The following is a 23,333-nucleotide window of genomic DNA, read 5'->3' as shown; positions in this document are numbered from 1 at the left end:
GAGGAAGACACAGAATCAGGAGGAGGCTCCAGGCTCTTAGCTGTCAGCACAGAGACCGACGTGGGGCTTGAACTCACGGGCTGTGAGATAATGACCTGAGCCAAAATCGGATGCTCAACCGACTGAGCCACCCAGGCACCCCTCCTTTCTGAATTTTTTGTTCTCAAGTATCAAATTAACCCATTCTTCTTACTACACTATTAAAACATCTAGTTGTACTCTTCCTTCTGTCTGAAATCGGCCACTGATATTCAGAAAGGGGTGGGGATACGGGTTTAAAAAATTTTTTTAGCCTTTATATGTGTTTATGTATTACTTTTATAATTTTTTAAATGATTTTTAAAAATTCTTTTCCCTTCTTCACATTGGTGTTTAAAACACTGTAATCTTTTTAAGAATACATCACTAGTAAATCCCCCAGAAAATTTATTTCCAGATACTAGTATCAGAAAGATAGCTTTTGAAGTTGAAGCCATTAGCCACTCAACTAAATAATCTACTTATGGTCTTGTTTGCTAATGGAAGACCATTAACACAGGCACATCAACTACATTTTAAAGTCTTCCATTATAAGGAGTACCTGGGTGGCCCAGTTGGTTAAGTGCCTGCCTCTTAATTTTCACTCAGGTCACAATCTCACTGTTGGTGAGTTCAAGTCCCACTTTAGGCTCTGGGCTCCATGCTGTCATCAAAGAGACTGCTTGGGATTCTCTCTCTCCCTCTCTCTTCCCTTTCCATACTCTCTTTCAAAATAAATAAACTTTAAAAAAAAGTGAAGTCTTCCATTAGAGTACTGTATGAATTTTCTGCAACAAAGAATTCAGTAAGTGTAGAACAGTACCTACTTATCAGTGCATAACAAATATAATTATTTCCTCCACATCTCAAATATTTACCACCACCCTAACCTATGGGCTCCTAATAGGCACACAGGTTCTTTAGAGAGGAGGCTTGTTGGCTTATAACAAATATGAAGGAAAAGATCTTAGCTGACAAATCCCAAACTATCAAAGTCAAAATAGCAATTAAGTAGGCAAGTGTAGCAAAAACAAATTATTTTTTTTACATCATGAAATGCCATAGCATGAGAAATACGACAACAAACAAGACGAATACCTACCTCCACTTCCTTCTTAAAGCAAATTCACTCTTATTGCCACCTCTACTAGCAATTTTACTGGCCTTTCAACTCTACGGTTACTATTAACAATGAAAAAAATTATTCACCCCCTTCTGCAGGAGAAAGCTTCCACAAACATGAAGAACTGAGGTGAGTACTTTTCCCTCAAACCAGAGTATAAAGGGAAAAAACAAAACTGCTGGTATCCCCCAAAATAAGCATTTCTATTAAGAATAAAGAAGTTATCTTAGTAAGTGGCAAGAAGTAGCTTGGATTATTTGTTTTAACAAAGTGACAGAGGAGCAAGCCTAGATTTATTTTTATCTGTTTTATTCTTCACTTTTATTTTTTAATTTCCTGGAAATCAACATATTTTGTTACCAAGACATAGAAGGCAATTCATCAGTAAGGGTGATAAAAATTTTTCTAATTTCAAAGAATATTTGTTGCCCTGTGTATTGTTACTACTGTGAAAACTGATTTCATATTCAAAATTAAATTTTAATATGGTGAGCAATTATCTTGCTTTCTAATTAACTATTTGAAATGTCACCACTTGGAGCTCCTGGGTGGCTCAGTCAGCTAAGCGTCTGACTGGCTCAGGTCATGATCTCATGGTTCGTGGGTTCGAGCCCTGCATTGGGCTCTGTGCAGACAGCTAGCTCAGAGCCTGGAGACTGCTTCTGATTCTGTGTCTCCCTCTCTCTGTGACCCTCCCCTGCTCACGCTGCCTCTCTCTCACTCTCTCAGAAATAAATAAAACATTTTTAAAAAATCAGAAAAAAATGAAATGTCACGACTGTTATATTATTCCCTACTGATTTGTTTGTTACATTTCTAGTGGGTAACTCGTTATGGAATACTCTAGGAAGCTCACAATATATCAAGTGCCTCAAATTATTACTGTACTTTAAATTTAAAGCAAGAAATTTAAAGAAAGGTCATTGAAATAGACAACCTTCTTCCAGAGAGTCCATACCACCAGAACCAGATTATTAGTGAAGGATCAGTATGCACACCAATTCCCTATAACCTATTTCCCATTACCACATCTCCCCTCTAACATACATTTTTACAAGGCAGAAGAATCCACCAATACCTGGAAAGTCTGTCTCTACAGTTTCCTGGTGAATCACAAAATGTTCCTTTACACAGGTAAAACATAATCTTACATATGTCTATAGCTTAGTTTTCTATTTTCATCATTGTGACGTTTAATTGAGTGATAATTATCTTAACAGATCAAAATTCCAAAATTTAAATCTCACTCTGTCAAGAAATCAGATGATTCAAACTGTACTCAATTAGTTTAAGAAGGAAATATCCACATTCAACTGTCACAACTTAAGTTAAAACACGAGAAGTGCTATAGAACATAATACATGAGGATAAATGGGTCTATATGCACAACACTTTTTCCTTCCAAATTGAAAGACATGACTCTTAAAAAAGGAATTATGCATGTATTGAGTCATCATTTTGTATTGAAATATAAAATGTCAAACTTGGAAAGAAGTGCTATTCTGTTGCTATTTGTATTTCAATTTTTGTTTCTGAAACTACTAGTACAAAGAGAAACGATTTAAGGAAGATACTACTGAGCGTTGACACTCAGAATCAAAATAAAACAGAAAATGTACCGTACTTTAAAATACTAAAATAAACATTTTATTAATCAAAATCTGTATAATATGTGCATCAAAACAAAAGTGACTACTGATGCCGAATAAAAAACTTTCAGAGAATGGGTACCACATGATTCAATTTTTTTTAAACTTTATATATATATATATAAAAGCTGTATTATAAATACAAAGCTAAACTATTAGAGTGCTAACAATACTGCTCATACAAATAAAATTAACAGTAGTAAACTATGAATACATAAGACACTTATTTTTGGTCCTTTTGGAAAAAGAGAACTAAGTTGGGTTTCTTTTTAACATGGCTCCGGCACAAAAATAGAATATAAGATGATAACTGCAACATTCTTAGTGTTTATTCTTGTAATTCCTTAAATGTCACCCGTCATAATAGCAATGAACTCCTCTTGATTTACTGTGGTAAGAAAGAAAATATAAAGTCAGAAATACAAATTTTTTCCACAGGACAATACTACTATTTTAACACTAAGTATTTTTAAATGTTATACAAAATTGTTAATAAACTAAGACATACTATTTTGCTTTTAGTTCTTTAAAAGGAAGTTGGCCATGTTTTGTAAGCAGAATCTCATGAATACAAAAATATATAAAATGTGATAAACTACATAAATATTTGTTAATATTAATGACAAAAGTCATATTTAAGTTACAAAAAAGTCCATCATAATAATATTTATACTTGCAAAAATAGTTTTAAAGCTTGAAATTTTTAAATGGTTAAAGCCTCTTTATAATTGTTATTCTACTAGTCCATTTAGTAATCCCTTCCTTCCTAAAGAAGTTAAATCTTCCACGCATGTATATTAAAATTCTAAAGAAAATAGTTTTTTTAAAGTCAAATTGTTGTTTTTTGATCTTTTATATATTTAAAAGCCTACTTAAAAAATTTGAAAACATCTAGAGTAATAGTAATTTTAAAAGATACAAATTTAGTCTTAATTAGCTAGATAATATAGTAAGTATAAAATATAGATGTAAATGCAGAAATCATCACTCATAAAGACAAATTGTTAGTTTACCAAAACTGTAAATAAAATTCAGTAAGAACCTACAGTTTATAAAGTGCAATATGTAAGAAGGCAACCTAGAAATAAATAGGTAATAATCTTATTAAATATAATTTTCAAAACCAATATACACAAATCTACACAAATAGAAATGTTCAGAAAAGAATGCTTCCTCTTTGTAAAACAGGTAATTTCATGGGCTCCAGAACTTAACACATACCTTAACAAAACACAAGTTAGAATGATCATTTTGATAATAAGAACACCAGAATGAGAAAAATAAGAGACCTGGATTCCAGTCATATTTCTGATAAGGAATAGTTCTGTGTTTCAGCTTCTTCATCTGAAAATACTGAACTAGGAGATTATCTTTTTAGGTTGTTTCTGCATGGTAATAAGTGAAAACAATCCACTGACTGCAACATTTTTAAGTGCCTAGTCAATGACTACACCATCCTAAGAGTTGTGTCACATACCAAAACAGACACCACAGTTCCTAATGTATAGTATCTTGAAATTTAAGTGAAGATATTAGGTGATATAAAATTATTTTTAGTTGTCTTAGGAATAACAATCGTATCACAATTTTGAAAAACAATATCCTTATTCTTAGCAGATGTATGCTAAAATGTTAGGGAGGTCAAATTCATGATATATTTTTCAAATGATCCAGAAAAAAATACGTACTACAGATAAAGCAAATACAGTAAAATGTTAATTATTGAAACTAGGTAGAAGGTATAAAGGTGTTCATTGTAGTAACATTTTTTCCCTCTATGTTTGAAAAGATTCATAATGGGAAGTTAGAAAAATATTAAACCAATAAAAAAAATTGAGGAGATAAAATATGTACATCAGTAAGTAAAAGAGTATACTGGTTCCAGTTTCAATAATTACGTAGGTTATGTTTCATATGAGAAACAGAACTGCTGTATAAGACAAAACATGATCTATTATTAAAATAATACACATATCTGTCTTGAAAAATTCTATCATAATGGGAAAAATCATTACTTCTGAAAAAATTCAGGCAAGAATAAATTTGACTTGGGCTCTAAAATAAAAACATAGAATTTGGTTTGACAGGAGGTGGAAAGAAAGCTAAGGTATAAGAAGACCATCAGCAACATAGTTTAAAAAAGAAAATAGTGCAAAAATAAGCTCTACGGAATTAAGAAGAATAAGTTGGCCAGAAGATGGTAATGAACCATCAATCTGATGCATTTCAATACTAAACATCTGTAAGACATTATGACAGAGTAGAACCGAACACATAACCTGTAATACATTCAATGATCTTTTAAAAAAATTTTTTTAATGTTTTTATTTATTTTTTTTTGAGAGAGAGAGAGAGAGAGAGACAGCGTGAGCAGGGGAGGGTCAGAGAGAGAGGGAGATACAGAATCTGAAGACAGCCTCCAGGCTCTGAGCTGTCAGCAGAGCCCAACGTGGGACTCGAACCCACAAACCGTGAGATTGTGACCTGAACTGAAGTTGGATGCCCAACTGACTGCGCCACCCAGGCACCCCAGAAATATAATTATTTCTTTATTGAAGAAATTAATTTGAGCACTGCATTGGCTCAGTTCATGGTCTTGCAGTTTGTGAGTTCGAACACCGAGTCAGGCTCTGTGCTGACAGCTCAGAGCTTGGAGCCTCCTTCAGATTCTGTCTCCCCCCCTCTGCCTGCCCCTCCCCTGCTCATGCTCTGTCTCTGTCTCTCAATAATGAATAAAAATGTAAAAAAAAACTTAAGAAAAAATAAACACTTAAAAGTATTAAAGCATTGGGGCACCTGGGTGGCTCAGTCGGTTAAGCATCTGACTTCAGCTCAGGTCATGGTCTCACGGTTTGTGGGTTCGAGCCCCACGTCGGGCTCTGTGCTGACAGCTAGCTCAGAGCCTGGAGCCTGCTTCAGATTCTGTATCTCCCTCTCTCTCTGACCCTCCCCTGCTCACGCTGTCTCTCTCTCTCTCAGAAATAAATTTAAAAAAAAGTATTAAAGCATTTAAACATATTTTAAACTATTCCATAATTTCTATAACCTAAAAACAGAATACTTAAATCCAAAAAAAGGAGAAAGCTGAAGGGAAGAAAGTAACTAAAGAAAGTAAATTAGCTCATCCAGTACCATTGAGGCTTTCAGACAATTAAGATAATCTGTGCTTTTGTATATCTCATTTCATAACCTTATGAATAATATCTTATGTCAACTTCCTATATCTAATAAATCTAGCACAATACCTACTTTTAAATAGGCATCTGATATATTTATTGAATCAAACAAATATAACACTTCATTTTCTCCTACACTGCCTCTTTAAACAAATCATTCATTTCATAGGGTAAACTTATTACAGGTATTTTAAATAAAGAATTTAGAGAAATTAAGTAGATTAAGTATCTTAGAGACTATCTGGCTTTGGAGGGAAAAAAACAAATTTTAGCAACTGAAGTGACAGCTGAATATTTTATTGAATATTGAGTACTGAATATTTTATACATTAAAATAGCATGTGATTTTTAAAACTTCATAAACATAGAAACCTACTTAATATTTTACTTTTTTATCATAAGAGGCAACACAGTGTTATGGATAAAAGCACAGGCAGGTTATAAATCTCTCAGAGCTTTGGTTCCTTCATCTATAGATGCATCCATCTATCCTATACATTAATAGAGATAATACTGTATTTACTTCAGAAAAGCTATTATGAAAATTAAGTGACATTATATACAATGTAAACGCTAAGCACAGAATCTAACATATATTAACTACTAAATAAGTGTTAACACTTCATAATTATTTAAAAGATGGCCCACTTTGGATTTTTAAATGTTGCTTTTATTTTTCCAAAAATATACACTGTGTTTTACATATCTTGGGAGTGATAATGGGGAAGGTATTCTTTCTCTATCATAACCACAGTTCTATTTAGATCTTGCATTGTATCTTCTTTTACTTTAACTGCTCCTTCAGCATATTATTCTAAATAAACAATAATAAACATTTCATTTTCACTGCTCCTAAACACTACACTATGAAACATTCATAAAGACAGAAGAACTACTGAAGTCCACAAAAAAAGACAGCAAGTATTATGATCTTTACTAGTTTAACATATACAAAGAAAACAGGTTATATCTAAACAAAACTGCAGCCAAAAGAATCCAAATTAAGTAATCTAATTAACAAGTTTTTCTAAAATGTCACTTGTACTTTTTCCAAAATAGGCAGATTTTCATACAGCTGCAGAGACCCATTTTAAGTTAAGGCAGTACCCCCAAAGTCAGACTAAAAATGGATTATGGTTCTCATTGTTTCTGAATATGAAAATGCCTTTCAACAATGATTTCCTGGACTTGCCACAACAGCTATACTTAGTATGTCTTATTTGAGAAATAGATAATGTAAAATAGCTACAATGAACTCTGAATAAGTGTATTTATCAACTCTAAGAGCATTTACATATATAAATAAAAACAGCATTTTATGTATGAATGTACAATTCTATTATTCATATGGTCAGAGATGCATACACCCAGACCCTGTGCAACACTTCAGAAAGCCCTCACCCCTAAAAATTCAAATCCCAAACTGGATACTAGATTAAATGAATTTAGTATGTTAAGAACACCCTCCTCCCCCTGCAAAAAAGACAAATCTTAACAATAAAAGACTGTGCATCACTGTATTATATTTGTGACCAAATATTTCCAAAAAAATATTGGAAAAAAAAAGGGAAAATGTTACTTGCCTGTTAGTCATTTGAATAAGTGATAGTAGGATAACCAAGCAAGAGTTGTACGGTGACTTAAAGTAAAATAAGCATGGAGAACAAAAAAAATGTTTTAAGGATGCACTAAAATCTTCAAGCAATGGGGCATAGGTGTGAACTCTTGAGCTTCAAAGGCAACAAAGAGAGCAGACTAACAAGAGATGCAAGAAATGGACACATTTTCTAAGCAAAGTTTCACATAGTTTTAAGAGACAGTTTCGTAATTAATATTTTCCTCTAATGTCAAATTAAACTAATACCAAAATCTAATTTGCATGTGCCTTGCACATGAAAGGAAAAGAACTCTAATCTTTTGGCAAGGGTAGTAGCCGTTACTGACGATTTATGAAACAGACAAACCAAAATTTTCTATGCTACTTAAAATAATACCCTTACAGAACAAAGTTGCTTTAAAACTAGTTTAGGGTAGGGCACCTGGGTGGCTCAGTCGGTTAAGCATCCGACTTCATCTCAAGTCATAATCTCATGGTTTGTAGGGGTTTGTGGGTTCAAGGCCCGCATCGGGCTCTGTGCTAACAAGTGAGAGCCTGGAGCCTGTCTTCACAGTCTGTGTCTCCCTCTCTCCCTGACCCTCCCCTGCTCACACTGTCTCTCTCTCTCTCTCTCAAAAAATAAATTAAAAAAAAAAAAAACAAAAAACCTAGGGTAACAGCCAGCAGTTGGGGAAATTACAAAAATTTTTTAAATATGAAGGCAGTGAATACTAAATCCAAATATTAGAGTGATAGCTCAAGAAATAATTTAAATTTCCTCAAGTTTTAATCATCTTTGTTTTAAAATATAAATAGGTGCGTTTGGGTGGCTCAGTCCATTAAACCAACTTTGGCTCAGGCCAAGATCTTACAGTTTTTGAGTTTGAGCCCTGCGTCAGGCTCTGTGCTGACAGCTCGGAGCCTGAAGCCTGTTTTGGATTCTGTGTGTGTCTCTCTCTTCTACTTCCCCACTCTCACTCTCTCTCTCTCTCAAAAATAAACATTAGAAAATAAATAGACTCATAAATACAGAGAAAAAAACTGAGGGTTGAAGAGGGGATGCAGGAGAGGGAAATGGGTGATGGGCATTGGGGAGGACACTTGTTGGGATGAACACTGGATATGGTATACAAGCGATGAGCCACGGGAATTTACCCCCAAAACCAAGAGCACTCTGTACATGCTGTATGTTAGCCAATTTGACAATAAATTTAAAATAAATAAATACAAATAAATCTATCAATACCCTTCAAAGAACTAGCATTAAGAAAAGTTTTATAATACTCAAATAATATTTACATAAATATGAGAAAGTATAATACACAACTCTAAAGTACAATCTACAAACCTGAGCTTATAGCTAATGTCTTACCTCCTTATTAAAGCATGACAGTATTTCCAAAGTAAACTATGTATTATGTACATATTTATGCATGTATGCATAGTTTAATACTGTATCAACATATATCTACTGTAACAAGCACTCCTGCTCAGGGCTTTAAATCAACAAACATCAGAGCACTCATGGTGTTCAAGAAAATGGAGGGTTTATAAAGATGAGTAAAGATACAAAAAAAGGAAAACAAGTTTCCATATAATGATAGGCACTTTCAAATATCTTCCTTTAAATACTTATAACCACTCTGGAAGGTATTCCCATTCTCATTTTAAAAAATGGGAAACCACGACTCAGAAAACACTGAAAACTTGCACAACATTACAGAGCAACTATGAGTGGCAGAGATTCAATTCAAATCCAGATCTTTAGGATTCCAAAGTTACATGGCCTTTCACACTATAGGATTCCATACTGCTCTTAAGGAACTTACAATATATTGGAGAGTTACACATGTATAAAACTAACAGAAGGCACTGTACAAAAGTGTCAAAATACTCTATTTCCTCTAAATGCTATGGACTCTCACTGGAAGTCTCTGTAATTGGCAATTAGAATATTCCAGGATTAAGGAACAGCACAGCATAAAAACGTGTTTTCAGGATAGAGTGTATTTGGTCAAGGCATGTATGTACAGGAGGAGAAGGTTAAAGCAGAACAGTGGAAGATCTCAGTAGGAAATAAAACTAGATAGTTAGGGCAGAACCTTAGAAAGCTTTGAAATTTACTCTGTAGGCAGTGAAGAATCATTCAGTGTTTGAAGAGGGGAATGACATCATCAAACCTTTATTTTAGGAAAAGAATGTTATCAAGAGACTAAATTAGAAGGTAGAGGTTCATAGGCATAGAGGGCAATTAAGAGACTAAAGGGACCATAGAGTCAGTGAGGGCAGAGACCACATCTGCCTTCTTCATTGTGTAGCAGCACCAGTTAGTACACAAGGCACCATTATCCAGCAGGCATTCAAGGAAATAATGAGGCTATAACATTCCTACAAAGAAATTAGGGCCTGAACTAGGGCAGCAGCAGTGAACAAAGATATAAAACAGTTTCGAAACATTTAACGGGTAGAACCAATAGAACTTAACAGTTTAGAAGAGCATGAAGATTAAGGAAGAAGTTATTAAAAGCTGATGTTTTACGGGTCTGTGCATGGCTTAGTGGGTTAAGCATCTGATTCCTGATTTCAGCACAAATGATAATCTCATGGTTTGTGGGATTGAGCCCTGTGTTGGGCTCAGTGCTGACAGCGCAGAGCCTGCTTGGGATTCTCTCTCCCCCTCCCAACTCATGCATGCATGCTCTCTCTCTCTCAAAATAAATAATACGCACGTTTTAAAAAGCAACATTTTTTTCACTGTAGTTGAAATTTTGGTGATGTTTCATCCTCAAAGAAAAGGAAAGTACCTTCTTGAAGTCTGGAACCTCATACTACAATCAGTATATTTGGTTTTAAAGGTCAACTTCATTCTCAATTGAATTATGTGAAATATTTAGGCAAAATCCCATTATCGGGTGAACAACAATTATACCAAATAGAGATACTTTGCAATGAGTCTTGAAAATTTGATTTTAGAAAAATTTACTATATGCATACATCAGTAATACCCAGAATATGCATTTTACTCAAAACTTACTTTCTCCATCACCATCTTTATCAAATTCTTCTATCATAGCCCGAAGTTCTTCATCACTCATGTTTTCACCCAATTCTCTGGCAACACGTCGCAAATTTCTCAAGCTTATTTTACCTGAATCATCATCATCAAATAGTTTAAATGCCTTTAATATTTCTTCATGTGGATCTCTTTCCAATATCCAATCTGTCACTACAGTTAAAAAGAAATTTAAAAAAAATTTAAAAACATTTCATAATCACAAATACATTCATTTGTGAAATCAGTATTAGATGAGAATTAAAGTCATGAATCTTTCAACATTTAGTTTGATAATAAAATGCCAAACCAGAGCCCAAGAACCCAAAAGAAAAACCTCCTATCATAAAACTCAAATCCAGGTTTTAAAATTTAATATTTATGTTATCAACTATTTATCCTATTATATATAAGAATAAGGAAAACTATCTCACACAGAGGCAAAATAAAAAGGACTATAGACCATATTTATTTAAGGTCTACTGCTATCAAGAATTGTAATAGGTTCCACTAACACCAAACACAAAAGTCTAGGAGTTTGTGACTTAGCTGCAGAGATGGTATACCAACAAAACAAGCCTACTCAGATAAAAGCTGTCTGATGGCTGAACTTCAGTATAACATTACTGTTCCTTAAATTTAATCCCATATAAAGACCAAAAATTCCTAACAAATAAAATGCACTGCCATCATTAATACAGATACAATGTCAGACACATGAAAACTCTACCGACAGCTTCATGATTTGAGGAAACTCTTGGTTTTCCAAAATATGAAAAGTAGTTACTGAATATATTTGTAGTTAACAACCACCCCCACCCTCCCAGAAAAGAAAAAGTCTGGAAAGATCTCTCTAAAGTCAGGCCCATTTTGTTCAACAAGATAATAACTCTCAACTATAATTAAAAGAGAGGAATATCTGACTTGAAAAGCAACAATGTATTTTTATACATTAAACATAATATAGAATAATGTAGTAAATCTAAACACTATTTTCAATATTCATAGTTGTTAATCAATAGCCACAACAACAAAAATTAAAGTAAAAATCTGTGGTATAAAAATTTTTAAGTTACTAGATAAAATTTTGAAAATATCTAAGTAAATATCTCTGATGTAATTCTACAAGCCAGTCTACTACTATAACAAAAATCATTTAAGACTTTCACCATGCATTAAAAATAATTCAATTCTATAAGGTTTACAGAATCATTAAAAACTTGCAACTGCTTGTAGATGGAAAGTAATGGAATGTTTAATGCATTCAAAAGGAAAACTACAATTCAAACTCACAAAAAATGATTGTTGTTTTGCCAGTTTCACCGTATTTGGTTAAGTAAGCTTTAGAGTAAATGCCTATTTAAGCTAATGTTTAATTATCTACATATACATTTAATAGTTTTCTATCATCCATTAATTGTATCCAAAAAGTCAAGTAACTAATTGAAGTATATTACTATAAGTATGCAAATCACCAAAGCTCATAAATATTCAGTCAAAAAGGAATTGGCATATACACAGCCATAACACCAAAATAAAATACCATGCTTAACTCTATGGCTCATACTCAACTTATTTTGAATTTAGTCCCAACAAAAAAGCAGGACAAGGAAAAAAAAAAAAGTGTTAAGAAATTTTCTTCACCAATTAAATAATTTACATGACAGGTGAACCAAAAAAGCAGCTTGCTGAAAGTATTAATGTACTTAAAGAAGCAACAGGGTGATGTGGGGAACAGATGGGGCTCCAAGATGTATAAATTCTTATCCCACTAGTGCTTTAATTGTGTTAGTTACTTCAGACTTATGTGTATATATAATCTTTTATCAATACTTTGCCTCAGAATACAACTTTTCTCAAGAATTATAAATACTCATCATTCTGGACAGCTAAAACATTGTATCTTTATGGCAACTCTCCTCCATGCCTTCATGCTCTATTCCTATTCCATAAAGTAGAATTATAAGAAACACATTTTTCCAGTAAAAATAAATCAACTAATGTACAGTTAAGGTGAGTTCAATCTAATCGTAAATTTCTGTCCATGTACCTTTATTTTCAAAAAATTATACTACCAGAAATATACTTCCTTACACATAAAAACCACTTCACACAGCACATTAAAAACATTGGGGGTTTCTATCCAAAAATACAAGTTACTTTACACTCAACATTTTAGAACCCAAATTCCTCCTACCACCAAGATAGCTGTTTATGCTCAGTCTCAAAAAAGGTAACAGCATCATTAACAATCTTTCATATCAGAAATCTAAACATTTTTTAAGCTGATTAATCTAATCAGTGATTTATTTCTATAGTGCTAAGGATACTACCTGTTTTACTCTTAAATGTACCTCTTTTCATTCTCACCGTCCTCAGCATAAACAGTCTACTATTTCCTGTCTGCAGTCTCTTCCCTTCAACCCATCTTTAATGCTCTCAACAGACTTCCCTTTCTAAAACATATCATCTTCTCCTCCTCAGAAACTGACAATGATCATCTGCTGACTAAAGTCCAAGCTCTAACATGTGATGCCAAGACTACCTATCTGGTCCAGTACTATCTTTCCATTTCCCGAAACCTCTAGAACAGGAGACTACCTCAAGTGTCTCAAACATACTGTATACTTCCAGTACCACGCTGTTGTTGCTGTTTTCTCTGCCTCCAAAGTCTTTCTCTACTGGGTCTCACACTCTTCTCCTGAGGATGAAATCCTAGTCACATTCCCAAAGGTCTGCATTAAAAATCCCCTCTGCAAGGTCTTTTTCAATTGCTCCAGACCAGGAATTGACAATTCTTTTTGTTGTTGTTATAGGACAGATAGTAAATATTTTAGGCTTTGTGGGGGCATAAGGTCTTTTCTAAACTACTTTCTGTGCCAACTCCTGCTTTAAACAAAATTATAATTTACCACACAACACCATAGCATTAAAATGGTAATCTCCTTGGAAGACCCTCTCGGTAACTTTTAATTAATTCCCCTCCCTCAACCCAACAGAGTATCTAAGGCCAAAAAACTAGCAAGCATTTGTTAAATAAGCAAAACAAAATGGTAATACAATATTCTGTTTTAAACAGGCAATGGAATGTGCCCAAAAAATATGTGCCCCCAAAAAAGCAAATACAAACATCTGGCTTATTTTGGTCTTACTGTAAAGCAGCATTTCTAAAACACCTTTGTTACTCACTAACCTCAAGGTGTCTGGATTCTTAACTTACTTTAAATACATTTTAATATTTTTTCTAGCATTGGGAAGACTCTGGTTAAGTGTCAGACTTCATCCAGAAATATCTGTGGCACAATATTCTTCACTAGTAAGAAATTACACATAAAACTAAGACTCAAATGTTCTGATTTGGAGTTATCCATCCCAAAATATAAAATATACCTTCATCTGTGGTCAGTTATTATTGAAAAATAATCCACAAATGGAGAGAATGCAGAGTTCTTGACTTTGAATTTTAAACAGTAATAAATTTTTATTTGACTACTGATATTTTCAATAGGTAGCCCTAGGACAGCTAAAGTATGTGCTAAGTGGGTCAAAAGTTTAATCTTTGAAAGTCAGAGAGAAATTGAGCCATGGCCATTTATTCTGGAAGAGACCCAGTAATCATGCTCTGTTTTCTTTTTTTAAGTTTATTTACTTATTTTGAGACAGAAGGAGGGAGGCAGGGAAAGGGGACAGAGGGAGACAGAATCCCAAGAAGCCTCCACATGTCAGTGCAGAGCCAGATTCAGGGCTCAAACTCATGGAACTGTGCGACCATAACCTGAGCCAAAACCAAGAGTCAGATGCCTAACCTCCCGAGCCACCCAAGTGCCCCTCATGCTCTGTTATTAACACAGAGAAGATGGAGGGTTAGGATTTTGGCTTCAACTGCTAATAAGATCACAAATTTAAAACTGTGTTTATTTAAGATGACATGTGTTGCATAAAATTATTAATGATAATTATATAATGATTAAAATAGTCTGCTACTATGAAAAAAGGTAATAAGAAAAATATAAACACATAAAGTACAATACTTTTTATGTTGCAGTGATGCATATACAATTACTACTAGGCACTAAAACAAAATAAAACAAAGACAATTTTTTAAAGTAATAATAACAAATACTTAATAGTACTTATTATAGCTAGGCCCCTAAGCACTTTACATATTAACTTATTTATTCTTCACAGGAACCCACAAGGTTGAGACAGAGAAGTAAAATGACCAAATTATACAGTTAGTAAGTGGCAAAACCAAGATCTGAACCCAGGCAATGTTTCCAAACTGTCCATGCTAAACCACTACTTTGTAACAAATGTGCCTGAATTGTAGCTCTTTCCTAATAGTATCATTTCCACTATATCCTAACACCTGTTTCTATAAATAAACACTCTAAGTTGAAACTTGGACTAAGATCATAAACTATAGAAGAGTTTCAATATTGAAAGACTGAAAGAATAAAGATGGCTTTCATCCTCTCAAGTAAATAAGTATACCAATTAGAAAAAACAAAAATAAAAACCACACACAATATGCTCCCCAAAGGGACAGCCTGCTTCTCTAAATAGTTACTTCTTAGTCTATAAGCTGGGTGTCTTCTGTGTTGTGCTTTCTTTCTCTCTTAGGTTCATCCTTTAACTTCTCTTTTCCTCACTTTTGAGTTTTCAGATTAACAAAATAAAAACAATGACTTAATGATCTGAATCTATCTTTTCCATTTGTACTGTCATTTCTTTTGGCTTTGTGTATTGCTTTTCGCTGAATATTTACACAAAAGGTTTGTGTGCATGTGTAACTGGATTTGTTACTAAATTTCTTAAATATCTAAAATTATATGAAATGTTTATATCATGACCCTTATAAAGTGGTTATCAATGGTTTAGAAAATTTAATAAAACAAACCTGAATATACATACATTCTATGTATAATATTCTACATAATATATTTAAATTATAATAGCAAAGTCCTTGCCTTCCAGAATCTTCTATTCTAAAAAGTCTTAAATATGCTATAAATAATTCATGAAAATCAACTATATAAAAATTCAGTCATATTAAGCTCATAACATATCATGCTTAATTGGTTGTTAAAAATGATTTCCCCTGCTTACGCCTGCCAAATGCCTCCTTTACTACAATCTTCTCTCCACACGCAACTTAAAACAGGTGACTTTATGACCAAGATCAAGTCACCCAGAGTATGTAGAACCCCATAAGCTTTGTCAACCTGAAGGCACGCACATCATCTAGATCCAAAGATAGCAAATACTACAGGTTTTCTCTTCTCCCACTCTGCCAACAAAAATCACACACCAGAATGGTCTTAGGAAATATTTTCCATACAAAACAGTTTTCTGATCACCCTTTTAATTGTATCACATAATATAAACATGTATTACTTAGAAAAACACCTTTGCACAAAAAGCTACATAACAGTTCCTTAATTAGAATCTCCAGAACAAAAGATAAAATGATAAATCCCACAGGGAAGCTGTAAATCTTAATTTTTTCTTTGAAAATAAGCAAAAAGAGTGCCCCAGGCCCCCATATGAGATCCACATTATATGGCAATGTTCAATAACAAAACTCCATAACTCAGAGAATTAAAAAAATACTAACATTAACCAGATAATTTCCTAACAAGTGCTAATTGCGAAGACTATTAAAATACACACCAACTTCATTAAAATCTTCAAAGGTGATTTTCCCTGTGGCTTCTCTGTCATAATCTTTAAGAATCTTCAGTACATCCGCTTTTTTTACATCAAACCCCAAGGCTCTCATTGCCACCTTTTGGATTAAAAGGGAAAAGCAAATTATAAAGCACTCTTTCAAAAGAAGTGACTTCTAATTCTTAAGTTTTTAGAACTTAAGAGATGTCAACACATTAATGAAACATTTAATTCTTTTGCATGTTTTATATCTCTAAAAAAACAAAATGATAGTTTTTCTCCACTAATGAAATTAAACGGCAATTTTTTTCATTTATAGATCCCTTTTATATAGGACAAACCAAGCAAGTGTTTATAAAATACACTATACAATGGACTGACTTAGTATACAGACCATTTTACTTATTTTTTAAATGTTTATCTTGAGAGAGAGAATCTCAAGCAGGCTCCATGCTGTCAGCACAGAGCATGATGTGGGGCTCAATTTCAGGAACCGTGAGATCATGACCTAAGCTAAAATTAACAGTCAGTGCTTAACTGATTGGAGTCACCCAGGCATCCAGTATACAGATCATTTTAACAACTTATTTGTTCAAAATGATTAACAACCAAAAGGGGGGGGGGAGGCATAGGATAAATATTAAAAATTTATATAATAGAAGAGATAAAAGAATGAAAGAGTTATCATAAGACTCTACATGATTAATTATTAAGTATACAGTCCAGGCCCCTGAGTTTAAAGAAAAGCTCTTGTTACTATTAACAAGAGAAGAGACATGATACTGATTAAAGAAGTCTTACTTGGAGAAGTTCCAATTGTTCTTGATGTATGGATGAAATAAAGTAGACGGGCAATAAGAAAAGGATGACTGGTATTAAAACAGATACCATAAAAAAGAGGCTTGAGAACAGTGATCAGGATAGCTTATCTTACCTGAACAGGAAGAGCTAAGGTGGAAGCAAATGGTTAGCAAATAAGAAAAGTAGCTAGCTGTTAAAGTGTGGAGAGCATTCAATAAAAAGCAAAGGAATGTGAACTTTATGCAACGTACAATGAGGAACTACTAAATGTTTATGAACAATGAACAATATGAGGAAAGAATTTTAGAAAGATGAACCTAATGGTACTATACAGACTGAACTAGAAATGGAGAGACCACTTAAGAAGTTCCAGATATGAAATAAGATTCCAAACCAAAATAATAACAATGGCAACAAGTGGAAGAGACATTATAAAGGAAGAATGAATCAAAGCTGGGTAAGTAAAAAAAAAAAAGCAGTGAAGAGAGAAAAAAAGATCTAAGAAGCTATTAAAATGAAATGTTGCCTTTCTCACTGTGCTAAGTGCGAGATATGTACTATCCTGAACGCCAATTTTCCCTTGCATCTTCAGAAATAATTCTAGGCCCTAAAATGACATTTTTCCCCATTAGCATCATGTCAACATCAGACATCATTTACGTTGTTTGCACCAAAGAAAGTACATAAAGAATATATTACTAACATGTTCAAATTAAAAGAGAAATAACACACTCACAAGGTGAAAAAAGGATGAGTTAACCAAAAAACAAACAAAAAACAGTGGGGAGAAGAATATAGTAAGAACTGTTTAAATCTTATAGTTTGAAATCTTCTAATTATGTGAATAAAAAAATAAGGCCTTACATAGAAATTTATTGTTATACTTAAAATATTCATTTTACAATGTGAAAAAGAATTTCTAAAAAGATGTTAGGAATATTATTCAATTTTCTTATAGCATTTAACTGTGAACATTTAAAATGGTTTCATATTTCCAAATCCAGCTTAGTAAAACACTATAGAAATGTATTTTAACCAACTATCAAAAAAATGCAAATCATTTTAACAAAAAAATATATATATTTTACATTACACTATTACCTTTAATTCATGGTAATCTATTGCTTTATCTTTGTCTGTGTCAAATAGTTCAAAAGCATCTTTAATTTCTTGTTTTTGTTCTTCAGAGAGTTCTCTTCTTTTTTTCCTCTTTGTTTTGTCTACTACAAGCTCATTTCTATAAAATTAAAAGAAAAAAGTCTATTTAGTCTAACTATTCTCCTATGCACTCAGATGATTAAAATGCAACAAAAAAAATAATTGAATAATTTTTTTTAATTTCTAAAAAGGAAGTATTTGGGAGAAAAATAAAGAAATCTTCCTTATATGAGCTTTGCTAATTCCAGTCTTAACTGCTATAAAATGTGCACTTTCCAAAAGTGAAAAGTGTTACAGGTTATTAAAAGAAACGAGAACCTAACTTTCTTTCCTTCTGGCTTTGTATTTATTTATTCTTCTATTACAGTGGAAAAAATCAGAACTGTGAATAAATAACATTATCTTTACGCCAGAAATCTCAACAAAAAAACAAAGCACTCATACTTATTATTTACTTTACAATACAGCGTTAAAAAAATCAAAGGAAAATTTATAACTGATGATCGCTATATACTTGGTTTACTTCTGATATCACTTATAAGTTATCTAAATTTCTCCCCCCCAAAAAGCATAAAATTTAACAACTAACTTACAAAATATTTAGCATGCTAGGTTATAAGTGATTCATATTACACATTTCTAAGTTTGGCACTTTATTTATAATTTCTTCCACTGATATTAACAAATCAACCAAAATACTGAAGTCTAAACATACCATGAAAATTAAACGCCGAAAAAGAATATCTGTGCTAATTTTCTATAATAAAGTAGAGTCAATGGTTCTGTAAATCTCACTTGAAAATTTACATTTAGTTTCTCATAAACTCTGGTAACTTTTTTTTAAAGGAAATTTTAATTTAAAAGCCAGAAATGTCCTCAAGAGATAATGATCTTAGTGTTCCAAAATTTCAAATGGGGCTGCAACTACTGTATGAAAACAAGTTCTGAAACCGAACAATCATGTTAAAACGGGTTGATTTTAGTAAAACACGTTATCGATTTGGCTGTATTTTGCTAACATCTACAACAAAGGCAAGAGATGATTAGAAAGTGACCCAAGACGTACAATAAATAAAGCTGAGAAATATCTTTCACAAGAGATCGGAGTTTTATACAAGCTTGAACATTTCCCGGGGTCATTTTCTCTGAAAGGCCAAGTCGATAACAGACCTACACTTGAGTCCACGCAAAGCTACCACAGTAATCTCTTAGAGAGGCGTATCTAGCTTTTTTAAGCTATTACGTCTACATGGGCTACGGGCAACAGACAGGGGGTTAGAGGTCAGAACTGAATGAAAATTAAAGAAACTAAAAAATTTGAAAAATCTGAGAGATTACCAATTAGTCATTAAAATGGGTCCCCAGTTATACCTTAATATAGGGCCCTAGGAGAAGAGCGGAGGGATGGGAGGGGAGGGACGGTTAATGTTATTTCCAAATTTTATAGTTAAATACGAGGACAGCACTGCAGCTGACGTAGGGCCGTGCATTAGGAAGGAGGAGCTGAACGAAGGGATGCTCCACGGCCTGATTGCTCGAAGAAAAACCGCGAGAAGAAACATCGCGATATTTCACTCCCTCCTCGCAACGAAAACAGCCCATCTTTTTGGTGCAAAGCCCAACGCGCTGATAGATGTGACTACCTCAGCAGAAATGCACGGGGCTCATCACCTGCGAAACACCAGGGCCCCCAGAATGAGGTGTCCGGGCCCGGGAACGCTGGCCGAGACTGTTCTCCCTCTTCCCAAACTGCATCCCCTTCCTCGCCTCGGCCCCAACTGCCTCCCACACACACCCGCCCTGGGGCCCGCTGCGGGGTGTGGAGAGCATTGCGACCTCCTCATTACCGACCTCAGAGCTAAACTCATTTTCTCTCCGGACAGAGACGTTCCTCTCAAGAACGACTTTAACGTCCTACCCAAGGCTGCACGACTTCCACGAGCTGTTCCACAGACACCAACGACCTCAGCGGCCTCAAGGACCTCCCACAAGGTAGACACTTCTGAGCTGGATTGGTTGACATTGCTAATGTCCTGCCCATTGAGGCGGAAGCGGCACTTGTCCTCTGCTCTTATTGGGTGTTTCTAGCGTCAATCAAAGAAACTTCTCCTCCCTCTTCGTCTAGTGCCCCTCCTCCCGCCCTTTAGATTGGCCTGTTGCGGTTTCCCCAAATCCTTTGCGGAGCTAAGTTCCTGGTATTTGCTTGGTAGATGGGGCAGTTGGTGGCTGGACCTCGCCTAGCTCAGGGAGACGTGTGCCTGTGGCGTCTGTCTGGAGACAAGACGGACAGCTCCGAGGGAAAGGAAGGAAGGGAGAAGAGGCACGCTGTGGGCTAGCCTCAGACTAGAAGGAGGGACTAGCTGGGGAATGAGGTCTGCCAAAATTGGCTTCGCTATATTCTAAAACTTTGGGTGAGGGTTCTAAAACGCAGATTGAAATGTTCTTTTCTCCCATTTTGATTTTAGTAGATACGAATCTCCATCCTTTTTTCCTTACAAAATGTCCAAGTGATTCTAAGTCAGTTGCTATGGATTTTTTGTATAATTACTGGGTTGGATTATTAGGCTATTTACGGTGAAGCTGTACTAACCTTCATTCAGCTCCCCTCTTCCCCCTTGAATGGATTTGAGTCGGTCCTGTATTTTCCAGGGTTGTAAGCTGCTTATACACATTATGTACTCTTCACTTCCAAACTAACTTCTTGAAGCTCATTTCGGTAATTTTGTTTACTTGTTGGACATTCCTACTAGGCTGACTTTCTTATAGTGCAGGATTTTATCTTTCATTTAACGCTATTCCTAATATAATGCCTGATGCATAGGTGCTCAATAAATATTTTTGCCTTGAATGGAAACTTGCTGTGAAAACCCACAAAGCACTGACTAAACTGTGAACTTCATAAAGGAATTAAATAGCTTGAATGTGGGGTGGAGCAGGGGAAGAGGGAAGATATGTAAACACTATGGTGCATGTGTAAAAGATGTATATGTGTTTAAAGAAAGAAAAGAACACAATAGGAAAGAAGAAAGTCTTCTTGAAGGATTTGGCATATACGTTAGGCCTAGAAGGATGAGCTAAATTTGAACAGGTAAAACTAGTATGATAGTATAACTCTAAAAATTAAAAGTTGGGGGCGCCTGGGTAGCTCAGTGGGTTAAGTGTGGGACTCTTGATTTGGGCTGGGATCATGATCTCAAGGTTTGTGGGAGGGAACCCTGAGTCTGGCTCTGAGCTTACAGCACAGAGCCTGCTTGGGATTCTCTCTCTCTTCCTCTCTCAAATAATACATTAATAAAGTTTTTTAAAAATAATAAAAATTGGGGCGCCTGGGTGGCTCAGTCGGTTAAGCGTCTGACTTCGGCTCAGGTCATGACCTCATGGTTTGTGGGTTCGAGCCCCGCATCAGGCTCTGTGCTGACAGCTAGCTCAGAGCCTGGAGCCTGCTTCAGATTCTGTGTCTCCCTCTCTCTCTGACCTTCCCCTGCTCATGCTGTCTCTCTCTCCCTCTCAAAAATAAAAATAAAATGTTTAAAAAATATATAAAAGTTAAAAGTTAAAGGATAGCTGCACAAAAAACAAAAGTAGAAAACTTACCCTTTTATAGTACTTTTATATATCACCTTTGAGTCTAAATGGAAAGGGAATATTGCCACTAATAAGGTTTTTGGTAGTTTAAAAGGGAGTTTGGGGTGCCTGACTGGCTCAGTCTGTAGAGCATGTGACTCTTGATCTTGGGGCAGTGAGTTACGCCCCACATTGGGCATGGAACTTACTGTAAAAAAAAAATAAAATGGACGTTTACAAATTTTTAAAATACTTTATACAGCTTCATGCTGCCAATAAATATCAAAATGAAAGGATCACTTTTCAAGGAAAACAGATAAAAAAGATAGAAAACTGAATTAGGTAAATAAGTATAGCTAGGACTGAATGATAGGATGATGCCACAGATTGATGCCACAAAATAAAAAGGTATCCAGCCCACTCAGTATGGGTGAGTTAAAAATTCGTGAGGAGCTAATTCTTGTGCTTTAAACTCAAAGCATGATGGAAGGTTTCTTAAATGTTGATGCTAGCACAACCCTTAGCATCCTTAAAAGCATTTAAAATCACTGTATGCCCCACAGTGAGAGTGTCCATGTTGCTCACCATTGTGTGTGCCTGGCTCATATTTGATATTCATTAGTGAACATATGTGCAAAAATTTAGATGTTGGCAAAATCAATTTGGTATTGTCATTTTCTTTTTAATGTTTATGTATTTTTGAGAGAGAGAGAGCCCATGAGTTCAGAAGGGGCAGAGAGAGAGAGCGAGACACAATCTGAAGCAGGCTTTAGACTCTGAGCTGACAGCACAGAGCCCGACATGGGCTCAAACACTCAAAATGTGAGATCTTGACCTGAGCTGAAACCAAGCGTCAGATGCTCAACCTACTGAGCCACCCAGGCACCCCATCAGCAAGACACTTAAGAACATCAAAATAAAAAGATTAACTTCCAGGGGCAGTGGGTGGCTCAGCCAGTTAAGAATCTGACTCTTGATTCAGAGTATACCAGATTTTATATGTCTGTTTATGTAATCCAATCTGAAGTATTCCACGTAACTTCTTAAATCTTTTAGCCAAGAATGTTTAACTTGAATTTAAGTAGATCTTAATATCTAATTTCTCATGTATAGGAAATGTAGGAGAGAGAGAAACCACTTTAAAAAAAAAGCACCTTGACATCAGACAAATCTAGAAAGTAACACATTCTGCAGGACAAGTGGCCACTCTCTTCAACAAGTCACTGCATGAAAAAAGGGATTAACCTAGATTAAAAGAGATTTAAAAGACATTTTGCCCAATTAGTATGCTCTGTCCTGGATTAAGACATTGTTTGGAGAAAGCTGCTGTAAAAGGCATTATGGAGACAGTTGAGGACATTTGAACATGGACAGGGGATTAGATGTTCTAAAGAAATTACTACTAATTTCATCAGGCATTTTAATAATATCCGTTTATGAAAATGTTCTCCTTTTTAGAGATACAAACTGAAGTGTTTGAGGTAAAATGTTCAGAATGTCTGTAATTTACTTTAGCATATAAAAA

General features: G+C 34.6%; 1 protein-coding gene across 1 annotated transcript; it reads right to left on the bottom strand.

Moving 5' to 3' along the window:
* Positions 1–2,837: 2,837 nt before the first annotated feature.
* CETN3 (centrin 3) lies at positions 2,838–20,230 on the bottom strand. The gene is made up of 5 exons (XM_039255496.1): positions 20,096–20,230; positions 18,188–18,323; positions 16,289–16,403; positions 10,598–10,789; positions 2,838–3,178 (listed from the first exon to the last, which is right to left on the bottom strand). The coding sequence occupies exons 1-5, from the start codon at positions 20,110–20,112 to the stop codon at positions 3,135–3,137; spliced, it is 504 nt and encodes a 167-aa protein (XP_039111427.1). The 5' UTR covers positions 20,113–20,230; the 3' UTR covers positions 2,838–3,134.
* Positions 20,231–23,333: the final 3,103 nt, after the last annotated feature.

The sequence above is a fragment of the Hyaena hyaena genome, unplaced genomic scaffold (assembly GCF_003009895.1).
Source record: "Hyaena hyaena isolate Hyena2069 unplaced genomic scaffold, ASM300989v1 scaffold_529, whole genome shotgun sequence".
NCBI lineage: Eukaryota > Metazoa > Chordata > Mammalia > Carnivora > Hyaenidae > Hyaena > Hyaena hyaena.
This window is presented reverse-complemented; position numbering and strand designations above follow the sequence as displayed.

Coding starts and splice junctions, on each gene's coding strand:
- CETN3 (XM_039255496.1), bottom strand. Junction 10,790..16,288: donor TGAAGATTTTAATGAAGTTG/GTGTGTATTTTA, acceptor TTTTAACTGTAG/TGACAGATTGGATATTGGAA. Junction 3,179..10,597: donor TAAAGATGGTGATGGAGAAA/GTAAGTTTTGAG, acceptor TTCTTACCACAG/TAAATCAAGAGGAGTTCATT.